This window comes from Strix uralensis, chromosome 7 (assembly GCF_047716275.1).
Source record: "Strix uralensis isolate ZFMK-TIS-50842 chromosome 7, bStrUra1, whole genome shotgun sequence".
Lineage (NCBI taxonomy): Eukaryota > Metazoa > Chordata > Aves > Strigiformes > Strigidae > Strix > Strix uralensis.
The window spans coordinates 14486541-14511764 of NC_133978.1; the positions used below are offsets into that span (position 1 = coordinate 14486541).

The 25224-nt window shown below is 37.2% G+C and overlaps 1 protein-coding gene across 2 annotated transcripts in view; it reads left to right on the top strand.

Annotated features, from left to right (window-relative positions):
* Positions 1 to 25224, top strand: part of RASGEF1A (RasGEF domain family member 1A) — a 174303-nt gene that overhangs the window by 117254 nt on the left and 31825 nt on the right. The window contains exon 2 of one of the 2 annotated variants that reach the window (XM_074874499.1): positions 1514 to 1628. In XM_074874499.1, the coding sequence (XP_074730600.1) occupies positions 1587 to 1628 (42 nt within the window). In that variant the 5' untranslated portion in view covers positions 1514 to 1586. Of the gene's footprint in view, positions 1 to 1513; positions 1629 to 3183; positions 3308 to 25224 lie in introns of those variants that run through there. The other variant, XM_074874501.1, reaches the window with a different exon arrangement.

The following is a 25224-nucleotide window of genomic DNA, read 5'->3' on the forward strand; positions in this document are numbered from 1 at the left end:
CTGAGAATTGCATTTTTCATGTTTCTTGCTTACTTTCTATATTTCCTTCTGTTTGTATAATGAAAATCAAATAAATCAGATTTTGCTTTGAAAACAGTTACTTTGATTTAAATTAACCCAACTGAGACCACAGGAGTCCTAGAAGTTTTTTAAAAGATAGTTTAAACTAAGAGATTGATCAAGCACTAACTGAAAACAAAATTCATTGATGACATTGAATCACTTTGGAAAACTCAGACTTGAAGGTACAAAGTAATATGATTATTTAGTCCTTGATTCCTCATGGACATGAAGCCATTATCACTCTCATAACTGACTGTTAGCCTACTTGGTGTAAAATATTATAAAATATTTATACATTTAGTCACATAACATTTTTTGTTCAAATAAGCGCTATTTTTCAGTCTGACTTTCGAGGGAAATGAGTTTTGTGTGATTATTCCGCTTGTCTGTCAAGATTTCCCAATATCTAACTCCAGTGAGTAATTCCAATTTGGAAAAGGCAGAGCTCTCAATGCTACAGAAATTCCTGCTAAGAGAAGAACAACTCAGGTTAGTGCCATCACTGAAGGAAAAGAGCTTCAGCTGTAACAGATCAGTGTGGCTAATGCCAGCCAGCACACTCAAAGCTTTACTTTAATTTCCTATTTAGGAGAGAAAAAAAAAGCACCTTGAAACTACAAACGCCTGCACCCAACTCAGTGGTACTAATCACAACATAACGTTCAGCTTAGTAACACAGCAACAGTGAGTTTCCTGTAGAAAAAAAATTGAAAAACCCCAAGTCCTACTAAAAAAACCTATGAGTCTGTTTTGAAGTTGGTCTGTGGTGAGTTATTGCTGTGTTTATCATAACTACAGTGTCTTGAAACAGCTCAGACCTGGATTCTCTTCAGTCCATTTTATCTTAGTTGTCAACAGAATGGTTGCCAGGTTCTCTATATTCTTTATTTTTATGTCACATTTAAGATAGTTTAGTAGATATTAAACATATATAGTTACTGATTTATCCATCATTCTGATGAGATATGATTGTGCTGTCACTTTCCTTTATGCTGCTGCAGTACTTCTCAAGAAGAAAATAAAATTATTATTCTTCTATCACCGTAACTGCACTAAGGAATAAAATTCTAAATCCCAAGGCTTTTGTTAAACAGTTTTCAGCGTGGAGTTTAATAACCAGTCAACTTAGCAATGTAAATATTATTGATATTTTACTAGATATTGCTTCTTAATGACTATTAGAAAACTGTTCTCATTGGGAGACCGGGGTGGGGGGGTTTAACCCTTCCAACTCCTTTCCCATTGCCCATCTCTTGGCATCTAGTATTAAAAATTCTGCCTTTTCCCCTTTTTTGTAATACTATAATTTGTGCTATTTCCTTCTTATTATTATGACCCTCCCCCCCCCTAAATCTATGCATGTCAAATTTTGTTCTGTTACTACAATGCATTTTCAGTGGAAAATAACAGTGTGTTCTGAATAGTAATCCATTGCACCACTCATTTTAAGGGGAAGGAGGCAAGACACATGACAAAAATCATAGAGTGAAATAGCTGGAAGTCCACCTACTGGGAAAGGCTGGATGGCAGAACCACTGTGCAATGTTGCTGTAAAGAAATGCAAAGTAAGTATTATTTTACTTTTTATGATTCTTACATAAAAGTTTATTTTTTACTTGAAAACAGTGGTGTAGGATAATTTATAGTTAAAGATTTATATTGTTCAGAAATCACACTGGACAGCCTTAGACTTGAATAAAAATTAGTTCAGACATCAAAAGACTTAAGCAAGTGCAGAAGAATGAATCTTGGAAAATTCAGTATTGTTGATATTTCCTTTCAAAACCCCCTTGCTCTCCCCCTGCCCCCTGCCCATCCTTTCCTTCCATCACTTCAGACAAATCTCTGATTAACTGACTCATTATGTGCTCCTCAGTTACCCATTTCTCCAACATCCAATTCTCTAATCTCATCTAAACACACATCACTTGTAAAAGTCAAATCCTTCTTATCCATTACTATTGTTCATTTCAGATACTATGCCCCATGCAAGATTAAATTAAATGTATTCCAGTACCCTCTTTCAAATGTATTCTACCAGCATATAATCATGTCCCTATCTTGTTACCTTCCCTTTCTAAACTATTCCTCCACATTTCCTCTATGGAAATGCCAACTCCATTTCCCTAAAGGTACGTCACTGTTTTTCACAATCACCTTTGTGCTTTCTTCCTCATTTTCTTTGTCAATTGTCCAGTTTCTCTAGTCTCCTTATTTCTACACCCTTATTTAAATTTCTATACATTTATACAAAACAAAAACCACCTCACTGCTGACATGCTGTCTTCATTAACTACAAACTAACATTACCTACATAGAAAATTCCTTTTGCTATTTCCTGATTTGCCTCTGCTTGGAAGATTTCACACTGTAGACATATATGGAGTAGAATTCCTTCCTTCTTATTATTTTACTTATCAAATACCATTTGGGAAATCAATTCAGGTTTCCAACCAGAATACATCTAGTATTTTTTCTGTATGATTTAACCGAGCTTCTGAAGAATGTTTGGTATACTGTAAACATTACTGAGCAAAAATCAAGTCCAAAGAATGGTCAAATGAAAACTGATTTAAAAAAAAAAAAAACGACTCAACAAGTTTAATTCCAGAATGTTGGTTCCTAGCTGCCAGATTTCTATAGAAAACACCGTAAACAATTACCAGGCAGCTTTGTAGAAATTTTATATTTTTCAAAAAAAAGATAATCAAATTAAGACATTTGAGAGATGCTGCTCTAAAATCATACCAAACCAAAAACAGAATTTTTGAGACATTTTAGCAGCAATGATATAAAAAAGCAGTCAGTTAGAAATGTCTGCCCAAAACCTACTTCCTTTCTTTCACAAAATCTGTACACGGGTCTGAACTGGCATGTCAATTCCTGTAAATCTATATGTAGAGAAAACAGCAAAACAGCCTTGGTTTCACTATAGCTCAAGAAGGACAGGAATGGAAGTTCCCAGTCATACCCACCAGCCCAGCACATGACCCCTACGTAGTGGAAAGCTGAGACTCAGAATTTCCTCTCGTGCACTACCTTCCGTAGTACTTTCAGTTTTTCTCGGCTATAATTGTCATGGAAAACACAGGGCTCACCACAGTCCCCAGCACTCTTTGCCTGAACATAGAGGTGAAAGAGGAGCAGTGAAGCAGCTCTTTGCTTCTGTGGCAGCATAAAGCAGGGACAGACTCCAGCCTGTGGGGTGCCCCAGCTCTGAGAAGACATGGTCCTTGAGACCACGGTAAGTTTTGCACAGTGCTGTGCTCTATACTATCTGTTTCCTTGTGCTGCTAGTGTTTTAGGAGGTATATACACCTCTGGGCAACGTACAATGACAGCATCTCTCTGCTAAGTATTGCTACTGCAGTGATGGCAGAGTTCAGCCATCGAGAGACATCTAGCCATGCATGATTTAGTCCAAGTAATTTAATACTACGTTACAGAGAAAGCACATTTAAAATTGTGATGCAGTTTACAAATTCACTGTTTATTCTGTGTATTATGTCATACTTGGATTGTATGTAATGAATTGATACCATCCATAAGGAAGATAGTATGTTGGTGGCTTTATACAATGCTGTCGTGAAGAAATGGACGCAGAGGTGGATATTTCATGTTATTGTGGTACAGGAATTTTTTTTTTTCCTCAAGTGGAATACCAGAAAAGACAGAAACATTGATTTGAATGAATATTCACCAAGTGGGATGGTTTCAGTATTGTGCAGGCAACTTTAAAGTGATGCTGTACACTGAGAAGCCCTAAGCACAGAATCAAAGTTCAGCTTTCCAGGGATGTTCAAATTTGCCTTTTGGGGTCAGCCCATCCCAAACTCAGGTAGTGCCAGGTCATCAATAATCAAGTTTCAGATATTTGAGTCAAAGATTGAAATCTCTGAGACAAAATATCTTTCTCAGTACCTTTTTTTCCAAGTTAATTAATAACAACAGCAATAACAACACTGAAATTTCAGAAGTAACAGTACATTTGAATTGCAACAAAATATGCCTTCTGATAGTTTATGCAACAGAATTTAAAATATTTTCTGTAAGATCAAAAGAATAGCAGGCTTTGGTATACTACAAATAAAAACAATTAGAAAGTGAGAGCTCTTATTTTCGGGCACAGTAGGATTTACCATCTCCAGAAAATGTGGTTCAGAGGTATTTTCAGTATAACTTCTGCTAGATCAAAAATACCTTACAGGAAAATGAATGTTTCTGCTGCAGCAACTGAGATGCAATCCTGCACTGAGTTTCTCAGTCTGGTGAATTTAAGCTTTAAGTGGATTGATAGGGACCTGATGCACATAAGCCACGCAATCCCTTGAGAAATGATTTTCAAATTACCTAACAAGATATTGCACTGCTTACAGCTTATTAGAAAGAAACAGTGAGCAGCAATAGCACATAGCTACTATGCCTAGGATTTAAAGGCTGGATTTAGCTGTCATGTCCATAATTCTTAGTGCATTGGTTATGTAAAGGAGCAGGTGAGAGGGGGGTTTAGTTTCATATTAAGGAAAGTAAAAAGGCTCTACAGAATGTAATTGCAGGATTAGTAAAAAGTATAAGGCAGCTTTGCTCCACTATTAACATATCAAGGCAATTTATGGAAATCCTTATATAGAAAACTTCAATAATTGAAAATGAGATTCAGAAACAACTTGCTCTTAAATTAAAGGACAAGCAATATAATCTTTCATGTTAAAATATTATGTGTAGAGAAGAAACTGGTAAATTTTCACAAGATACTTTAAAGGTTATCTTCCCAAGGAAAAGGAATAAGATGCAAGAGCTTCTTGACCACCATTGATAGTTATGATAGTAATATCTCTAGTTTGGATAGTTTCCAGATATCCAAACAATAGTCTACATGTTCACAGGATTTCTATGCATGAGATCATTTTGACAGTAATTACCATTCATCCTGAGGTAGAAAGTTAAGGGTAAAGGGACAGGGCAAGCAAATGACTTGAGAATAACCTGATAGAGGTAGCATCACAGTATGTGGACAACACTTAAGAACAGAGAAACTATAAAGACAACAGACAAGATGAGTCAAAACACAGAGGGTCTCGATAAACCTAGCTGGTCAGAGAAAGCAGAATAATTAAAGACAGAAACTGTCAAGTTTGGTAATGATATATACAATCCTGAGCACAGAAAGTGAGGTTATCACAAAAACAATCTTTAGCAAAGCTGCCACCTCAAAACTAGAATGGCACAAAAATTTGAGATTACACACCAGAATTCATCACTGAAGACTACTAAGGTAGCAGCTAAATTTAGGATAAAGAAGTACTAAAAGAGCAAATTACAGGACAAAAGAAGTAAAAATCATTGACTTTAGCCTCACAGAAATGGCATGTACTGGAGGCACAAGTGATCTAGTATGTGATTGCAAAAGGGAGCAACTGAAAATAAAATATAAAACCATTACAGAGGACTGAAGGGAAAGTGCTTTGCTTGGAATACATATTAAAGCCAGTGACTACTGCTTTCTAATTTGTGAAACCAATTTCAGGACCTTTCCACTGAAACAGAAGAAGTTACCATCACTTTTAATAGAAATAACATTAGAGTAGTTGAAAATATAATAAATGCATAAACAGTTCACTGGAAAATGAAGGTTATTAAAATAACTATTTAATGTTTGACGTGTAAGTAAGGAGCTCTAGTTTCAATCTTTAGCTGTGATCTTCATGGAGTTAGATTACCCTTTGTCACACAGCCATCCTTGCACAAGCCCTTGCACAATTTCTCTCCTGTCCTAAGGAGACAGAGATCAACCTCGCTGTCTCATCCCATTAGGAGCAGAGCTGATAAAATGTACTGGGATTCCAAGGAGACATAGCTTCTTTCATTACATTTGTCACAATATTGATTAGATTAGGTCTGAAGTTCTTCTTTGGCCTGCTACTGACCCATCACATCTCCTGGGAAATTCTGCAGTGTAGGGAACAAAATTGAAAATGACTGGAACACAGAGATGTTTAAGATGGCTATAGCTCATGGGACTTGCATAGTTGTGACAAGTGCTGATTTTTACTAACTATGCATCCTAATCCATTAATCCCAAACTTGACAACTAAATATTACATTATCTTCTTCACAGTAGTTAGCCATTGGGATCTTAATAGCATGAAAATAACACATTAAATATTTTTATTTCTTTCACTGGAGTAAATAACAACATGGTTGAAGCGCTGCCTAGCTCATTTCACCCACAGAGTACCCAAAGAGTAAATAAAGAGCCAGTAGGTTTGCTCTCTGTGAATCCTTATATCAGCTGTCTTCTGCAGTATGTTTAGTTTTAGATATTACACTCATGCAGGATAGCTGATGATATTTCAAGTCAGAGAACTGTGTAACTGAACCATATGGCATTCAGTAATCATAGCAGTCAATAGCTAAAGACCCCTATACCTGTTCTTACATTTTCAATAGGCTTTACTTATCAGCATTAAACACCTCTAATATAGTACATGCTCTTCATTGATGTAGCCTTTGTATGTGACAGATTTGACAGTTCTGAAGGCATAAAGAACTACTCTGAATTGCTAAATATGTTTTTTGATTTGGACTGAATAGAGGCTAGAGATTTTTTTTTCCTTTTTAAGTATAAGATCATTTTTTCCTCTTTCACACATGGGCTACTCTACAAATACCATCAGTAGGCACATCTGAATTACAAGGAGCCTGAGAACTAAGTTCAGTAAATGTCACTCATTTTCCCTACACCTTTACCTCCCACGTGTAACACCCACTCCTCTGACAGCACGAAAACTATGGTTTGATTTTTTCTTTCTTCCAAGCGTTCCGTCCTCCTCCTTATCTTCACACAGCTTTGCAAAATACAACAGCTAAGCAATTAGCATCCTATAAGTAAAATAAACATTCCTATTTGCAGCAGGGAAATTGTAGTACATCTGTCACACTCAGTAACACCATCTGAGACAGGATGACACACACTGTGATAGCCTGGGAACCACAAGCTCTCATGAAAAACCCTATCAAGAGGAAAAATAAAAGAAAAATCTGGGATTTTCTTCTACATAAACTGTTATTACCTAGATGTACCTATGAAAATACAAATTCCAGGTTGCTACTTTGATCCTTTTCACAATTGCTAAACTTTCTTCAAAATTGTCAAAGAAATTCTTTCACCCTGTTCTTAAATTGGTCATGCTTTCTTTCACTCAGGAAAAAAAAAAAGGAGTAGAGTTTCTCTTAATATAATCCTAGCTTTTTTCTAATAGAAAATTTTTGTATATTAGTGAAAGATTTGACAGGGCAATTAAAGTTCCATTGAAAAAGACTTTAAAAATGAAGAGAGAACAGGGAAAGAACAATAATTGATTATGGATTCAGTTTAAATAAACTTGCCTTAAATATGCTCTAGGATACTTAAATTGAAAGAGACTCATCTATCTATAGCCATAAAGATTACTCCAAACTCCAAAAAACTCAAACAATGGATCTTCATGCTTTGCAGAATCTTGCCTGTAGGTTATTACTGTGCAGACTTCAATTAACATTCAATAACAGCTTTTAAATCCAAAAAATATGGTTTGCACCTGAAGGATGTGAAGGAAGATTACCGAGGAATAGTGGATTAATTTTTTATGCTTTAAGGGCTGAAAATCTGGGGCAGACGGAGAATTAGAAGATTTTTCCTTGAAAGGGTACAGGTCATCTCCCAAAGAAAAATGTTTAGAAGATCCTTACCTGAATTGCCAAACAATATCGTCTAATTACATTACACTTATGCCCTTGCTCATACCATTAAAATAAAAGTGGTACAACAGCTGCACCCCTCACACGAAATAAGAAAATCCTGAGCACAGACCAAAAGGAAAAAGTGAACATTCCTAAATATCATAATAGACAAACAAAAAAAAAGTAAATCAATATTTTTGTTGCACACGGGTATTTTTGTTTTAAACACAGCCATTTATTTTTGCCCAGAGTAGATCACACAAATCTAAGAGGACATTTGTCTTGAAACTCTTAGTTCATATTAACATGGCATGCACCTTTCCTTCATCTAAGAAAGTAATATGCACTATGCATCTGTGGAGAAAATAACTTTTGACAAGTTTTAAATGGCTTTTATGCTTTAAGGTCAAAGATTATTACACACTCTACTTGGGCTTGTCCCACTTCTTCGTTCCTATCTCTTCATCCTCTTTTCTACATTCCCTCCTTACAAGTACTATTTTCCCAGTTCATCCACCTCTCCTGCTGCTCCCCCCAGCACATACCTGCTCTCTGTCTTGTTCCCTTCTCCATATTAATCTGGCCCAGCTGTCTTTTGTAGCATTCTTAATTACATCCCTTTCCTATCAATTACTTCATTATCACTGCCAAGTTTGGTTACCAGGAATAGGATTTATTCCCATTCCCTGCTTCCCTTCAGCCCCCATCATCTTCTGGTCTAAATGAAGAGACATGCTAGACCCACACACACAAGCCTTACAATCTCCAGCTCTGTCCAGAAAGAAGAAAGATTAGCTGAAGGCTGAGAGTTCTTGCAGTGTGTAGATCACAGACTGCAACAGAAATGAACTTGACACAGCTGGTTTTGTTTGATGGTTTCTAAAATCTCTTTCCACTACAAGAACAGAAAACCAAGACATCCTAAAGCTGGATCTCAGCTGCATGAGTTTGCTACTTTGCAAACTTCAGAAGTAGGCCACAAAAAGAGATGCAAAAAGCAGCGTCATTCTTTTGGACTATGCACAGCTTGCTTGTGCCAGGGTACTTTCCTCTCCCTGGTGACTGTTTCAGCCAGAGTCAAAGGTATAAATGCATCCCCTGCTCGCACTCCCTTCTCACCTGCAGAGAAAGAGCTTGCAAGTCAAGTTTGAAGAGTACTGTAGAGCATGTAAAAAGACATGTACAGGAACCCACTTCTCTGAAATTGCTGACATTTTGGAGGATGAAAGAAGCTTGAAATCTCCAGGGCTCCAGCCTCACAGGCATTAAAAAAAAAAAAAAAAAAAAAAACAGCAAAAAAACCAAAACCCTTAGAAAAGGAATAGAAGAAGGAGAAATACTGCCTATCTCTGTATTTAGAAATTCATATACTTAAGTCCCTTGAGGAAGGAAATAGGTTAGAAAACTGACAGTGAAAAATAACAGATTGAAAATAAGTCTGATTTGCTGATATAAGTTTTAATTCTTTTTTTAAAATGAGAATGAGGTCTTAGAATGAAATAAAAATAATCTGAAAAAAGCAATACCAATACAATTTAGCCCCCAAAGGGCAAGAAGTTAGGAAAATACAGGCCAGGAATAGTCTGTCTAAAATTTCATTTGCTTTCAGGACTGTACATGTTTATCATCAGCAATAGGCATCCCATTACAGTTTTTGCCACCAAGCAATAACAGAAATGAACTTTACTTCTTTTTTTAATGCCAATAATAGACTGTCTTACAACACAGAGTAACTGAATCCTAAAGCTGGTATTGCAAGTCTCTCAGTAATACATGCAACTATTTTAGCCAAACTGGATTTTTGAGAATAAACTAGAATAGCCATAACACATCAAGGGTAGCATTATTTACCTCACATGCTGATGATGTCTTCAGAGGTAACACTGAATAACATCTATCACCACCTTTGATGATCACTTGAAATGAGAAGAGTAAGTCTGCACTACTTGTAGAGAAGGGAGATGGGCAAGTTAGGATAGCAAAGCAGCAGACAAATACAGTAAAGTGCGGTGGGATATGCCCAGACCCCAGTTATCTCTGCATTGTGTCCAAGTCCCTGGGAGCTACAGAGACTATGGACAAATTAAAGCAATTGACAAGTTTCTCTGACTTGTGCTATGGGGCATCCATATGTGTTTCAGGAGTACAAAACAAATGACAGTACTGAATGCTTCTAAATTATAACCAGAATTTAATTTGGACACATTATTTTATATTACCTTCTGCCACATCTTTTGACCTTGCTTTATGCCACAGAAAAAACCCTCTGAAAATAGTGTTTGCATACTTAAAGGAGAGAAGGAACTGGTATCCCCTTACATTTTTCATTTCTGAAGGACTTAAGGGAGGAGAGAGGATGCACAGTAAATAAATAGCTTAAGTTTAAAGAATGGACTGTAAGCAACTAAAGCTTTGCCTCTTGCAAAACTATAGTCAGTGTGATTAATGGTTCAGGAATTATATTAAAGTGCAATAACTTTCCCTGTAGACTGGTGATACCCAGGAGAAAAGAGTCTCTGCTTTGAATGAGAACATGAAATTTGATTTGCATATTCTAAAGAAATAAATAATAATCTCTTAATTTAGATAGATCTCTTTATAAAAGCAACATCTTCCTGTTTTGTTCGCAAATTAAACGAGAAAAAAGTAAATAAAGAAGGCTGAGTGCATGAAAGAAAGGGATAATCTGCATGAAGCAGTCCTCTCTTATAATTAATAAGAACAAATTGATGGACATTACATCTCCTCAGGACCTTCCAGTATTGTGACTCAGAACTGCACTGTGAAACCTGTACACACTGCTAACAGCTCCTTTCTTAAAGGGTTGTTTGTGCTAAAGGAAACTTGTCAGCAGTCTGAGTAAAGAAGGATTTAGAGCTTCAGTTACTGCTGGGCAAAGATAACACCTCAGAAACTTTTGGGATTGCAGAGTTCACCCTAACTACTTGGTACTCTCCCACCATTCAGACTAAGCCACAATAATCAGGCATTTGATGACTGACATTAATTTTTAGGGAACAGACTCTGGCAGGCTACTGACTTGTTAAAGGATACAGGAGAATCCATAAAAATGAAGATTAAATGCAGAGTACACACATGCACAGATGTACATCAGCACTAAACCAGTGCTCCAGGCAGAGGTGCCCTTACGAGACTCTCCCCCTTGCTGGTAGCTTGCTTGGTAAGGCTGGCTCTTCCCAAAGGCTGCCTTTCCCACTCTGTTCCCATGACAGCAAGCTCATATTTCACCACAAGTTTAGCAACTCTTTTCTGCACCATAGTCACTGATTAATGCCCTGACCCTTGACTCCTTAACCTTAGCAGTAACAAAACAGAAGGCAAAGGCTCACAGCCCCAAATTTTAAATTGGTTTAAGGACAGACCTTCCTGTGTGGCAATGATGGGAGTTGCAGGGTTGTTTGCGTGACTAAACACAGGCCTATTTTACCCCCTTAGCCTTTTTGGAATTTTAGTAGCAACAGAAAAGTAAACAGGTAACTGTTCCAACACAACCTTAAATAATTCAAAGGATCACATTCTTTGCCTACCTGAAAAAATAGAGCATCCCATGTAACAGTAAACAAGCTTTTAATAGATTCTAAAATAGCAAGAATATAAGAGATAGATGACAGTTAAGATTCAATTTAGTTTCTATTGGGCAGAATTTAAAAGAGCCTGAATGCTTCTCTCAGAAAGCTGAAATAGGAACACAAGTTTTAAATAAACTTCTTCCGGGCACAGCTGCAGGGAACGGTTCATGATCGAGCAGTCCTTGAAATATTTTTGTGCCATTTGCTGTGGGTGCAGTGCAGTTTTAATCATTGCAAGGAGCTTCAGCTATGCCTGGGATTTTTGTTCTTGATGGTGAGCCTAACTGGAAAAACCCTGAAAAAAGCAGATCACTGCACCATAGGGTCTCGAATGATCCCCGTGCTTCCAGAAGGGGGGAAGCTAAGCAAGGCTGCAAAACAGAAGTCAGATGTTCAGATGACACCTGGGGCTTGGGAAGAGGAAGGAGGTGGCTGGTGAAAGGTCAAGGCCACCCAGGCTCTCCTTCCAGCCCCATGATTCATGTAGTGTGTGACCTAGGCCAGCCATTCCCCCCAATTCTGCTTTCCTCAGTTTCCCCACATAACAACACAGAGAAGCTGGGGACAGCGGCCAGAACACCTCCTTGCTGCCTGGTTTTGGCACAGCTGCAGGATGGGGCCTCAAGGCACTCCTGCAGCTCACGTGCACACACACAGCTCAGCTGGTGAGAGGTGTGTTGTGAGAATTAACCTGCAGTTTTAGTGGCTTGTTTGAAGTACAAGAGAATACTAGCTACATTCAAAGCAACACTAGTGCCAAGCAATGACAGAGGAGAAATTTTATGCTTTAAAATCTTTGATTTCTTAATTTTTTCAAAGGGCAGAGCATAGCAAGTAGGACTGTGAGGCTGCACAGGCCAGCTGGGATGTGTTAGGGCACAGGGTTCGGCAGGGAGGCCGAGCTCCCCAGGCAGGAGAGAGGAGCACAGCAGCCGCCCTGGGAGCCTGGTTATGGGAGCAGTTGGAGGTCACAGCCCAAGCGCAGTCCTGGCAAGCTGCAGCTCCCTTCCCTGATTTGAAATGGTGACAAGGAAAAAAATGCTTGCTAGTATAAAAACAAGCCTGAAGAGCAGAAGTGAATGCTTCCCCTCTGCTGTGTAGGCTGCTATGGAGCGTGCCAGCCGGCACTGCCGCTGAACAGCTGGAGGAGTAGGCACCGGCAGGAGCACAAGTATGTGCTCTTAAGGATATTCACCACTGACACCAGGAACAACTGATCAGCTGTTTCGTGTGCCAGTGACTGACTCACAACAAACTGGCACTCCGTTTGGCAGATTTTACAGTTGCTTGCTGCAGTGATGTACTTTGCAATAATACACCAGCATCTTAACTTACTGCTACAATACTACTGACCTCTACTTGGGATACCTTCATCCTTATGTTCTGATCCAATTATTTGCAATCCTCAATTAAGTTACTTTAGGCATGGAAAAAAATAACTGGAAGGGGAAAAGAGGGAAACATAGTTGGTTGTGTCTATAATCTTACAGCTATATCTGTAATTCTAATCACAAATTATTCTTTTATATGATTGTCAGGCAGAGAAAGCTACTGCCAGTACTTCATACCCTGGTTTTGAGCACTCACAATATCTATTTAAATTAGCAAGCAATCAGCACCAACAGCAATTAACATCACATACACAGTACTCCAGTTGTGCATTCTCTAGTTGCTCTTTTCTCCCATGGAAATCTTTATTGCCCAGGCCTTGTTTTGACAAGTTCTCTCTTATTCAAGAATTCTAGGTAGTTTTCACTTAGATTTTCAGTTAATCACTACATTCTCGAGGTGTATGTACTATCAACATAAAATAACAAACAGAGCTCAACAATCAAAAATTTGTTTCCTCTTTCTTAGGTATTATGACTTTTTCTCCCGATTCCACCAGGGAAATTAACAAAAAATTTTTCACTATCAGTTATGTATGGATAGAAAAAGATAAGTCTTGAAGTGGAATGGATCTAAAGATCAACAGAAGTCTGAATTTGGCCAATTCAGTCTGAATTTTTGACCATAAGTGTTTGCATATTATAATGAGAACCAAAACTGCCTGAGGTCAAAGGCACTAGCAAAACCTAAACCAGTATTCAGCTACACTGAATCTATAAAGCATGCATTTCTTATCAATTTTCATTCCTTTTCAATGCACATTCTCAGACACAAGCATCTTCACCCATACTTGTCACAAGCCAAGTCATTTATGTTTACGTATGTGATCATAGCAGGAGTGTTACCAAAACATTGGTCCTGAGACCAAAGTATTATATATGAGACCATCCATAGAATAAAAACTGGATACTTGTTCTGTGCAAGCTTGGGACCCATTTGACTGAAGTGACATATGATATCTTTCCTCACTGGTTTATTAATTCTCTTATTGACAGCAACTATTCCTTTAACATTATAGACATAGAATAGATACAGACATAGTAAAATATTCATTTTTGAAATAATGACAAAGAATGTCTTTCTATTTCTGACCACCTGTGGAATGAAGATATACAATTACTCACATGGTGAGGTGTTGAGGTCATATTAATATTTATAATATAGAAGTAGTGCAAAAAAATCAGCTAATAAAATCTCTCAGACCAAGCAGGTATCATTGCTAGGTTAATGAGGTTTTCACTATATCTGAGCTAAGTTTCAGGAGCTAAGCATGGTTTTAGCATTTTAGGTGGTAACGTAGTTTGGACCAAACGAGAGAACAGCAGCTGTTCCGGTGGAGCTTTGCATTTGAATTTCCAAGGTTTCTTCTAACCCCTATAAACTCAAACCAAAACTCAGTTGGTGTGACCTGAAACAAGAGGTTTGAGTGAAAAAGCTGTGAGTGGAAACCACTAAGCTTGAGAATCAAAACCAGTGTTTGGACCTGCCCTGCACACATGCCTGGCAAGCCTGACACCAATGTTAGTTTTCCTTGCATATAATTCTAAGATCAACTAACTTTTTCACTGAAACCAAGGGTTTGGGGGCTAGGCAAAGGAGGGAATTAATTTGAAATGGCATCTCCTAATGAGCAAATAAAGATCAGGAACCTCAGGATCTACCTGTGCAAGAGCAGGGGAATTACCTTTACATATCTGGTTTTCAAGAGAGAGAGAAATGAAACTGTGGCCATGGTGGGGAAATTTATGAGAAATGCAAGTTGTGTGGTTCAGGCAGTTTCAGGGAGTGCTGAAAGATTGCAGAAGGTGAACAGATTCCTTTCTCATTAATGAAGGGGCCCTGACTCTAGATCTGCTGCACTCACTCCGAGTGGAAGGCTATTCAGCTCTCTCCTTTGATTGAAAGCATGAGCCTGTTACTTATGAGCTCTTGGTAGCTTTCCTTTTAATAGGAAGTTGGGGGAAGGGGGAAGAAGATGGTTGGAGGAGGGGAAAGAAAAGATAGGTAGCAAAAAATGCTGGTAGCTGAACATGGGACTTGTTCAAGGGGTTTGCAGGACAGGCCTTTGAGGAAAGGTTAAAAGCTTGCAAGGTAAGTGGTGCCTTTCCTGGGCTGATTTTTCTTTTCTTATTGTTCACCAACATGTTAAGAAGAAAACTCTACATCTTTAATCCACCCTTACCCCCCTATTTTCTCATAGTCTTATCAAATTATTTGTCCTGCTAGCATGGAACTAAAAACATTGTTCATTTTCAGGTTTTTTTCTGGTGAATATCAGCTGTATTTGAATAATGCTTAAAAATACTAAATAAATAAAATCCTGACCATCTTCACTGCTGCAACAGGGAGCATGCAGTTTGCTGTTCTAAATTGTACACAGCCATGAGCTCTCGTCAGACTTTGTGTGGGCTTGAAATGTTTTTTTAGTCCTTTGCAGCTGAAAGCTGAACACAGATTATCACTAAAAGGATATGAAAGATGATGTTGGGATGTTTGCCATAACTATACAGGAACACTTCTCAAAGCGATGAGAAATGTGAGCAGATTACTTAGCTCAGTTTTGAGGACTGTATTGCAAGCTAGCTATTTCTGTTAAAAGTTACTCTTTTGATATGAAAAAAAAAAGGCAAAAAGACAACAAAAATACACTTGAAAGAAATCCTCACATATTACAAATGCCCATGATAGTACTTGCTTGTAGGTAAAGGGCAACACAGCAACTGTGCGTCTAAGCCTTGACATGTACTTTAAAGGGATAGAATCTAAACTCCTGTTCAAATAATTTGGGCATAGATGCCTTCAGTGAATTTTAAGATATTTAAGCATAAAAAAAGCTTAAATAAAAAAATGTGAAATATCATTATAATTATTATAGCAGCAGTGTAAATGCATGTCCTTTGTTGTGTGAATTGTAAAGTATCAAATTTTAAAGACCTGACTGATGGTTTTAAAAGATAGAATACTATTAGTAGTTGAATTAGTATTTAAATCTTTCAAAAGCAACATAGTTACAGAAAAAGCTTTAAACTCACTCACTTGTAGCCAAATCTTTTGAAGTAAGAAGGCTTCAGCTATTTCAGTGTGTGGACCAATCCTCAGCTGTAACTTCAGGGAATGGCTATTTTGTTCCTCAAAGGCAAACTCAATTATTTTATCCTACTGTAACATTCCAGACCAATTCTTAGACCAGAGTTCACACAACCAAGGGTACAATTTTACTTGTACTCAAAAAATGAGGCATGGATCTACCTGTAAGCTCCCCAGTTAGCATGTAACAGTGCACTAATTTACAGCATCCTCTCAGACAAGACTTTGACACAAAATCCAAACTAGTAACTACTGGAGCTTTCTGGCCATACAGATGCATGTGTGTTCAGGATATTGCCCGAAGTCTGATAAAATTCAAAGTATGATAAAACCCAAGACGACACCTAATTTATATAAACGCAAACAATATCATAGAAAAATTGAAGCTATCACCTTGAAAACTGTTCTTGGGAGCATTTGAGCATAATGGACTTGTTAAACATCTTTCCTTTTCAACTACTTCATTTTTTCAGAAATCAATTTCAAAAGAACTCATTTTGATCAAAATATGAAACCAAAGTACTAAACCCCCCTAATAACTACTTTCTAAAAACAAGTAGGTGACTTTTAAGTCAACTACCTGACTGCCCGACAGGCATGGTATAAATCGTTCTTTGGAAGGGAGAAATTATTATTTTTTTAATCAATATCTACTATTATCCATCAACAATATGAAAAGAAAAATTGAAAGGTGTAGAAAAGAACTGTGATCTATTTATAAAGCAAGGGACTAGATTTTCAGTTATAGGTACTAATCTTTCTGGTATCTACGGATGCCTGAATCCAGTTCAAACTGTATTTTGCTAGTTTTTATCTGTTGCCAAGGAAGATACAGCAACCATTTGCAGTCTGTAATAACTTTGGTTATCTTCTAAACTGAGCAGAGATCTTGGTAGGAAACTGAATGGGCAACTTCAAGATTAATTACTACTTAGGTGTATTGACTTGGGGTGTAACTTCAGTGCTGTAACATTTGGAGTGCTATGATTCGGTGGAGCTCCTAGATGTGTAAGATATTAACAGTCACTTTGACAGAGTATATCCAAACTTTCTTTAATTTTTTGCTCTTGCTAGGCATGTTAATGAGACAATCTGTAGCTTCGTTTAAAACACAAAATACATGCAGAATTTGACTTTGAAAGTCAAGTGTATCATCACAATATAGAGGAAGGGATTATAAGGAAAACATTAATAAAAAAAGATGAGGCCATTTAACTCAGTAATGAAAATAGTAACTTGTGACTGCAGAAAAAAGTGATATAGTTTACCATAAATTATACAGTAAAGCACTTCAGTGCTTAACATGTTAATCCCCAAAACCCAGTATTCATAATTTCATACACTGCAAATGTCTATAAGCGTATGCTAGTGAGAGGCTCTTTGTAACTGCATCTAGCTTGCAGGGAGAAAAAGGCACTAACGTTTGTGAGGTTGCATGAAGGTTTAAACAACTGTAGTTATTATGGGATATTTGCAAAATTTCTAACAAGAATTAGGCATGTGTTGCACTTGAGCCTCTGCGAGTTTCCTTCATTTGATGTGGTCAGATTCAAACCATCTGCAACGCAAAGCAGTTCAAGCAGCACTCTTTAGCCCAGATCTAAACCCTGCTCATCAAAGTCTTAGATAACCAGCATATCTCCTATTTCTGCAGGAGAACCCATGTGTCGTCTTATATTCTCAGTTTCTTAGGAAACAGGTGTCACTTCAAGCCACAAACTTGCTGTGCATCAGAGGCTAAATCAGAAAAGCAGGACCTTGCACACTGCATCCACCCAAGCAATACTCAATAAAATTACCCAGCAAATCCCATACTTGAACTGCAAGTATCTCCTGATTGTCATTGCACTCCTTACCAGTTTCGCTTGATTTTGGGTTGAATTTGGATGGGGAAAGGAAGAAAAGCAAATAAAGGATACCAAGGATACCTGGAAGTGTTGATGATTTCTGCATAACAGTCTTGCAGCACCAAAGGGGAGTGATTAGGTAACTGAAAAAAAAAATCAACCTTTACTTGGGGCTTTATCTAAAACCTACTGAAATCACTTAGATGAGTTATGTTGCCTCCAATGAGTTTTCTACTAAGACCCAGATCTGTATTATGAATTTATTATTTATTTTTGAAAGAAATATGGGGAGTGTCCCAATATCACTAGCAAAACAGTATTTCCTCACTCCTTAAAACACACACATACATATACCACAAGAACAATGCTGACTTGATGCTCTTTGATGTGTGAACGTATAAGACAATTGGAGACATTCCAATTATCTTCAGTTCAAAGTTAGGCCAAAATTAGAAGCACTTATGAATAATGTATTACGTTTTAGTAGAAACAGCAATGCTGAGCAGAATAAAGATGAAAGTTTAGCTTAGCTGTGAATATGTGAAACAGGTAAGCAACTCTGCTTCCTTAAACAGACACATTGGAATTGCACATCCTCAGAAGTTCAATTAACAAAACATATGTCAAAACAGTTTTCTGACAGATTATAAATTGCCTTCAGATGCAATTCTGATGTTTTCAGGATAATATTAGAAGCTGAAGTTTTTTGCGAAACTTCCTCTAACTTCTTTATGAGGCTTTTTAGAAGAAATAACCATGTCAAAACCCTTGTCATTTACCATAGTAGCCTAGGAGTTAGTTGCAGGTCAAAAGACGAATCCTGGAAGGTTCAAAAGCCAACACGTAGGTCAACACACTAGCCTAAGCAGTCTATTTCCACTCATTTCAGAAAGATTACCAATTTCCTGAAAATCTAGCATTTTAATTAAGAAATAAATGACTTCCAGGTAGTAATGCTTCTAGTTGGATAAGCTCTTCTTGCTTGGATGTCTATGCTACATTCTAGATAAAGATGTCCAGTGGGTATTCCACCATTGCCTTATATTGCTGCAATTCTACTTTACTTTGTGGATTTTGTGAAAAAGATTAAATCTCAAAAGATAATCGTGATAGTGCAGATTGTAAGAATGATAAGATACGTATGTCTACTACTTTGTTTTCTGCACTCTTATCAGAGACCTGTTTTCCATTATCTACCTTGTATCTTCATAGTTCTTTGTAACTGTGGGCAATCTGAAGTAAGCCTTTCTGGTTGGGCACTTAGGCTCAGTGCCTTGCTATTGACAGTTTTGAGAAGGGTAGCTGACAACAGGCCAGATATGATTTTTCATGGTTTCTGCATGAAGTTATCTGTACTGTTATTTCCAGACGCCCTTTTTGAAATCTTGTGTTGCCTTCCTTCACTCATTTCAGTTCGTTTGCTAGTATTTTGCAAACCCTAAAAATGAAGTGACTATGTAAAACAATCCAATATCCTCTAGATTTTTAGTATCAGTAAACAAGCTTTAGCAACAACAAAAAATCATATCATTCGGTAGACTCACTGGAAACTACAAAACAATAAAGCACACATTTCAACAATTTCATAGAACATCTGTTATAAAAGTTAATTAATGTACCAGCTATTATGAATTATTATCTTCTATATCATGCAATGCTAGGGCAATTCTAGGCTGTCATTTACTTTAGAAAATAACTGCCAATAAAAAGCATTAGGATATATGGTGATTTTCATCAACAGCTTCACCTGAACAAACCCTTCTTTACTTCAATAGATGTAGGTGTGAGAGGTCATAGGCATTTGACTTCATCTACCAAGGGCATACAGTAGGATTGTGCTCAACTTAAGAGAGACATGTAAACTGCCAACACTTGAGTGCCTCTATAGTCTCAAATTTCTCCTGTGTCACCCAAATTTTATGCCAGTGAAAGAGCAGATCTGATAAGAAACACAGAAGTAGGAACAATGTGATTTTTCCCCTTTTCTGGACAGGTCTTGCACAAAGTCGAATATGACAAGGAATTCCTCAGCCTACTTATTTCAGTGATATGATGCAGACTGGTGTGTAATCATGGGAGAATTTTGTCTCTAATGTTTAATGTTATGCTAAAATCATTCTTGGAACAACATAAAATGATAGAATATAGTGTCTCCAGTTAGGTAGAGAACTCTCCTGATTGACGTACCTCTATAAAACACTTATGTTGAAAACACACAATAAACCATTTTTAAATCTCGCTGATTAAAATTAGGCTAGACTTCATTAATGAATTTGGAAATGTAGTTATTTAAGTAACTTAATGCCTTTGCAACACTTCACACGCACCAAGATGTATTTTTAACTTCAGGATTAGGCTGCCTGATTTCCTTTTAGTTAAATCTATTGCGCAACTAACTCCCAGTGGGATGTCTTGTAAATTTAGGATTTCTAGCTCATCTTTGCCATGCACATATTCTGTGGGGGCCACTAATGAGAAAAGAGAAAATGATAAAATGCTCATAAGGAATTAGTCTCCTACACAAGAAATAATTCCAATTTTCAGTGAATGTTCTCAAATTATGAATCAGTACTGCAACACTCTGAAGTCGTTACTATTAAATGGCTGCATTTGAAGGCAAGGCACTTTGAAATTATTTTCCTGCGTATAGATCTTATAGAAGTGTAGGAATACTACCTGATCAAAACTCCCATATACTTAGGGAAGTTAAGGGCATTATGAATAGACTGCCCAGGAAATCTGTCATGACATAGAAAGCTTTTATGTTTAAACCACCAGCTCAAATCTCACTCAGACAGTAGGTAACTGTGTATCAGTTCAGGACACATAGGAGCACCACAGAGGGACATAGAAGAGTAAAAACCAACCAACCAACCAACTCACCCCATGCTTTCACTATTATCCAAAGTAATTGAAATTTTTTTGTTATGTTTTAATTATTATGTAACATGTGTGTGTGTGTATATATATATGCACGAGCTTTATGTAACATTTTACATTTTGCATGTACAGCGATGCCAGTTTATTTCAAAAGTTTACAGAGAGAAGACTAAATAGCAGAGTTACCTATATTTTCCTGAACAAGTGGAGGCCACTCTTCTAAACACCACTTAATAATTCATTACATTTATTTTTACTGCAGCCATTTCTTACAGATGGCTATCCGTTTCACAAACCCAGCCTATATTTCTCTATAGTTTCTCTCCTCAGATATTTCCACAATCTGGACTCATTTCCATCTTGTCTAGCTCTGGAGAAAAAAGGTAGTTAGGAAAGCAGGAAATACAGGGAAAATAGCATCAACCATGGGAGCACTCTGTGAATTCTACAGAGATTACAGTCTTCTGAACTCTAGTTCCAAAAATCTTTTACCACCATGACTGTTTATTTTAGGGAGCTTTGGCATTCCTGCACAAATGAAAACAATAATAATTAAAAAAAGTAAACACAGATAAGTTTAAAAAAAGTCTCCAAACCTGAGCTAAGAGTAAACCAGGCTCTGCACATTGTATGCACAGCTTTTGCAGACCCAAGATCCTAGTCTAATGGGGAACACAAGTGAGCACCAGAAGGAACAAGCTTCCCCTGGGGAAACAATATCAGCTTTAAGTTTCCCACATGTTCATGCCTGGGGAATCCCCTCTGAAGTTGCTAGCTGACCTGATACCTGTTTCATGCCACTGGAGCGAGGCAAACTGCAGCAGTAAGGTTGAAACCCAGACACATCAGAAATTACAGGGCTCTTGAATTCACTATATTTGTTTTATACTGTTTGATTCCCCTTCTGCTGAGCAGGAGGGAAAAGAACATCAATTATAATATGTAAGTAAAATAATAAACCAATAATGATTTGTAATATTGGCACAGTGAACCTGAAAAAGGCAAAGAAAAGGGTGACAAATTCAATAATTGTTATCCTACTGACAAAGTAACTAAGTGTTCAGAAAAAATATATTCAAATGGAAATTATCGAAACTTGGTATCCTATGATATAGCTAGCTCTCAAATGAGTGCCAGTCCTAAATGGCAAAGACAAACAGGTTCAAGGCACACATTGTTTTTTCATCATCAGTTATTTGATTTATGACTTGATCAACACAGAGCACAAGGAAAATAAAAGCTCCAGGAAGACACTGAATCTTTTTTATTTGTAGTTCATTTACATTTATTTCCTTGTACAGATATTGTCATAAAGGGTTGGGCCAAAGTAGCTCAGTCATGTTAATTCTTTGATTTATGTCAAGACACTTTAGCAAAACAGAAGACTAAGTAATTGTTCAGTTAATTTCACTAGCATACACAGGTAGCCCTGAATTATTATTTTTTTTACTTTAACATTAATACATATATAGCAGGGGATTTGTTCACCTTAACTCAGCTTAATCCAGTGCAAATCAGACTATACAGGATCATCATACTTTAGTGTTTCTTGTTCAATGGTTTATGCTTGGATAGTCTGGGGCTGTGTCCTAGGATAAATATACATATATATGAGACAATATCCTATATTCTGTACTACTCAGCATCAACTCAATATACATTTGTTTATTCACTGTTTGTGATACGATAGTGCAAGTCCTTCCCAAGTAGCTCAAACTGTGCTGAAACACACTGCAGCTGATAGTCTCATCTATACGCACATTTCTAAGTAGGCTTGGGGGCTCATCCATCTGTTCGCTAGCTCTTGTTATTCATCAAAATGCTTTCTTAAAAATAAATTAATTTTTGAATACTTAATTTGGTGACAACTTCTTGCTAAAATTAAACCATATTTAACTTTATTTTCTCAATATTTCTCCATATCTTTTGCTCAAGATACTGTTAAGACTATCATATCTTGATTCTATTCCAAAATAATTAGAATTAAACCAACAGCCATTAACTGCCCTGTAAACTGAGTAGATTTTAATCCACTCTAAAACTTCCCTAATAATTGCTGCTAAACTTCTTGGCTGTGTCAGCAAAAAGGATCCTAGCAATAGAGGGGTACAGGAACTGTATTACTTGCAGTAATTCAGGTAAGACAGAGACATCACATGTGTAATAGAAATTCATTTGTATACTACTACAGCTGCAAGTGAGCTCATCAGCCCCGTATTTCTCACCATCAGCTGTAAAATAAGATTTGTAAAACCAAAGAGATTGAAAACAGGAAGAAAAAACAGAAATTCATCCCATCACTGACCTTAATGAATCTTCCAAAATACCTGTGAGAATGCTAACAATGTTGCTGTCATAGTTTCTGCTAAAGCAAACAGAAGGTTGGCTAGTCAGGCTGGCAATTTTGATCTGCTAATTGTGATGCCCTGAAGCTTATAACACTAAAAATAAACTTCTTTTTTGTTGAGCTGGTTAAAAGAAATAGCAACCCACGTGCATTTACAAAAATACCATATCAACAAGATTGACATCAGCAGACATGCAGATTTTTCTTCCCCTGGGCATCAAAATGCTGATGTATGTACATGCTCCCTTCTTGGCATAATTGATTTTCACTTTCTGCACGGTGGCACATTCTTGGAATAGCTGGTGTCGAAGCAAGCATGAATATGCAAGTGAAGGACACACTAGCTAGGATAAGACCAGAACTCCTTCATCTTGAACCCAAGCTTGAACTCAATTTAAAAGAGAATATCAGTTGCTTTTAAACATTCAGTTTAAAAAGACCCTAAATAAAATTAATAAAAAGGGTGCATATTACATTAACATACTTCTGTCCTTCCACATTATAGTCAAAATCAGACTCACTGACAAACATTAAAACCAGGTTTTTTAATGCTTTTTCTGCCCTCTCTTGGAAAACAAGACATGAGAAACAGTGAGCAGACTCCATCATCTCCAGAAAACATAACATGAATAAGAATGGAATAAATCTACAACTATAGTAGAAGCAGCTGTTCAACTACACCCTGATTGCCTAAATTATCATTTCTGCATGACAAGTTGTAGCAGCTCCTTTAAGCAGAGCTTAACAATAGCAGACTATCTTTTTCTGAAATCTTTTCATTCACTCTCTGACCAGCTCTCCTATGCATTTAAATGACCTGAGGTCCTCAAACCCCTGTAAGATGTTTCTCTTGCTACATCACTGATTCAAAGGAGGATCACCCCTTTTTTCTTTTTTTTTTTCTTTTTTCTTTTAACCAAAGCCGATTCATCCACACCAATCAAAAATATAAGAACATCCATGATATGTTGTTTCCCAACTGGATGTACCTTAAATCTTAATTAGCAGGCAAGATAATTCCTAAAAACTACAGAATTCTACAACCAGAGCATCTACAAAAATCAGGAACCAAACTGACTAGTACTGAACTTCTTCAGGCAGCTATGCCAAAATAACTATTAAAAGCTCAGTCACTAATTAACAGCCAAACACCAGTATCATAGTCAATTTGTGTCAGATTATGTTAAATCTCCTATTTTGGCAGAGGCACAAAAAACTGGGGATTAGCACCATATCCTCCCTAAATTCTGGGGAAGAGCTTTCCTTTCACTCCAAGGGGGAGCTACAGTACTGAGCATCAGTGAAAAATCAGTTTCACACTGCTCAGCAAACAGTTATTCTCAATGGTGTCACAGGGCTGACCTTATGCCAGTGAAAACAGTTTGCTCCACAGATATGTAACCGAATTTTCACAACTAGTTTTCCCTTTCAGGTAGAACTGAAAACAGACATAGTGATGAACCACATCTTAACTACTTCTTATATTTTCAGCTTGGTTTGTTCTGAAAATTGCTGGGTATCTCAGGGGTAGAGTTGGTCAAGATCCCTTCAGTAAAACATTTTAGAAATGGAAAACGCCATTTTCAAACAACATTCATTGGCCCTGACAAAACTATTACATGGAAAGATTCGTCGTGTCCCAGGTCAGAGAGAGAGTCAAAGGCACGGTCAATAACAACCACAGACTGACAGAGTGTTCAACCTCACTTCAAGCATCAAGCTTAAAAAGATTTGCTCAGTTCAGAACCATGATTTGAAACTCTTTTCTCCCACTCCCATCTTCTGCCAAGTTATTAATGTGCCATCGAGTTATTCTGCAGCATGAATCTCTGAAATTTAGAAGTCTTTAAATTAATCTAAAAGTGGCTTTCAAATCTTAAAATTTGTATGCAACAAGGAAATCTTGAACATCTGTGCAGCCCTACAGATAAGACCAAAACCCTAGTGTTCCCTAAAGACATTCGCCTGAGGCTTTGAAGCTCTAGGTTCATTCTACTCCTTAAATTATAAATTCTTACAAATGGTCCATACTAGCTTGTGTTCATGCAAAAGCCCCACCTGAGGCTATTGTTACTGCTTGTGGAGTTTAGTGGCATTTCATGGACAAATTCTTTATTTCAGGTCCAGATAAAACAGTTCAGTCTATAACCAAGGTCATCAATCAATAAAAGCCATGAATATGCATTTTTAATTCACCATTCTTTTTTCATGTTCCAAATGACAATATTAGGCTATATGCCTTAAAGCCTTCCAAATTGCAAGAACCAGAATATACTGCTATAACTATACTTGTTAAGGT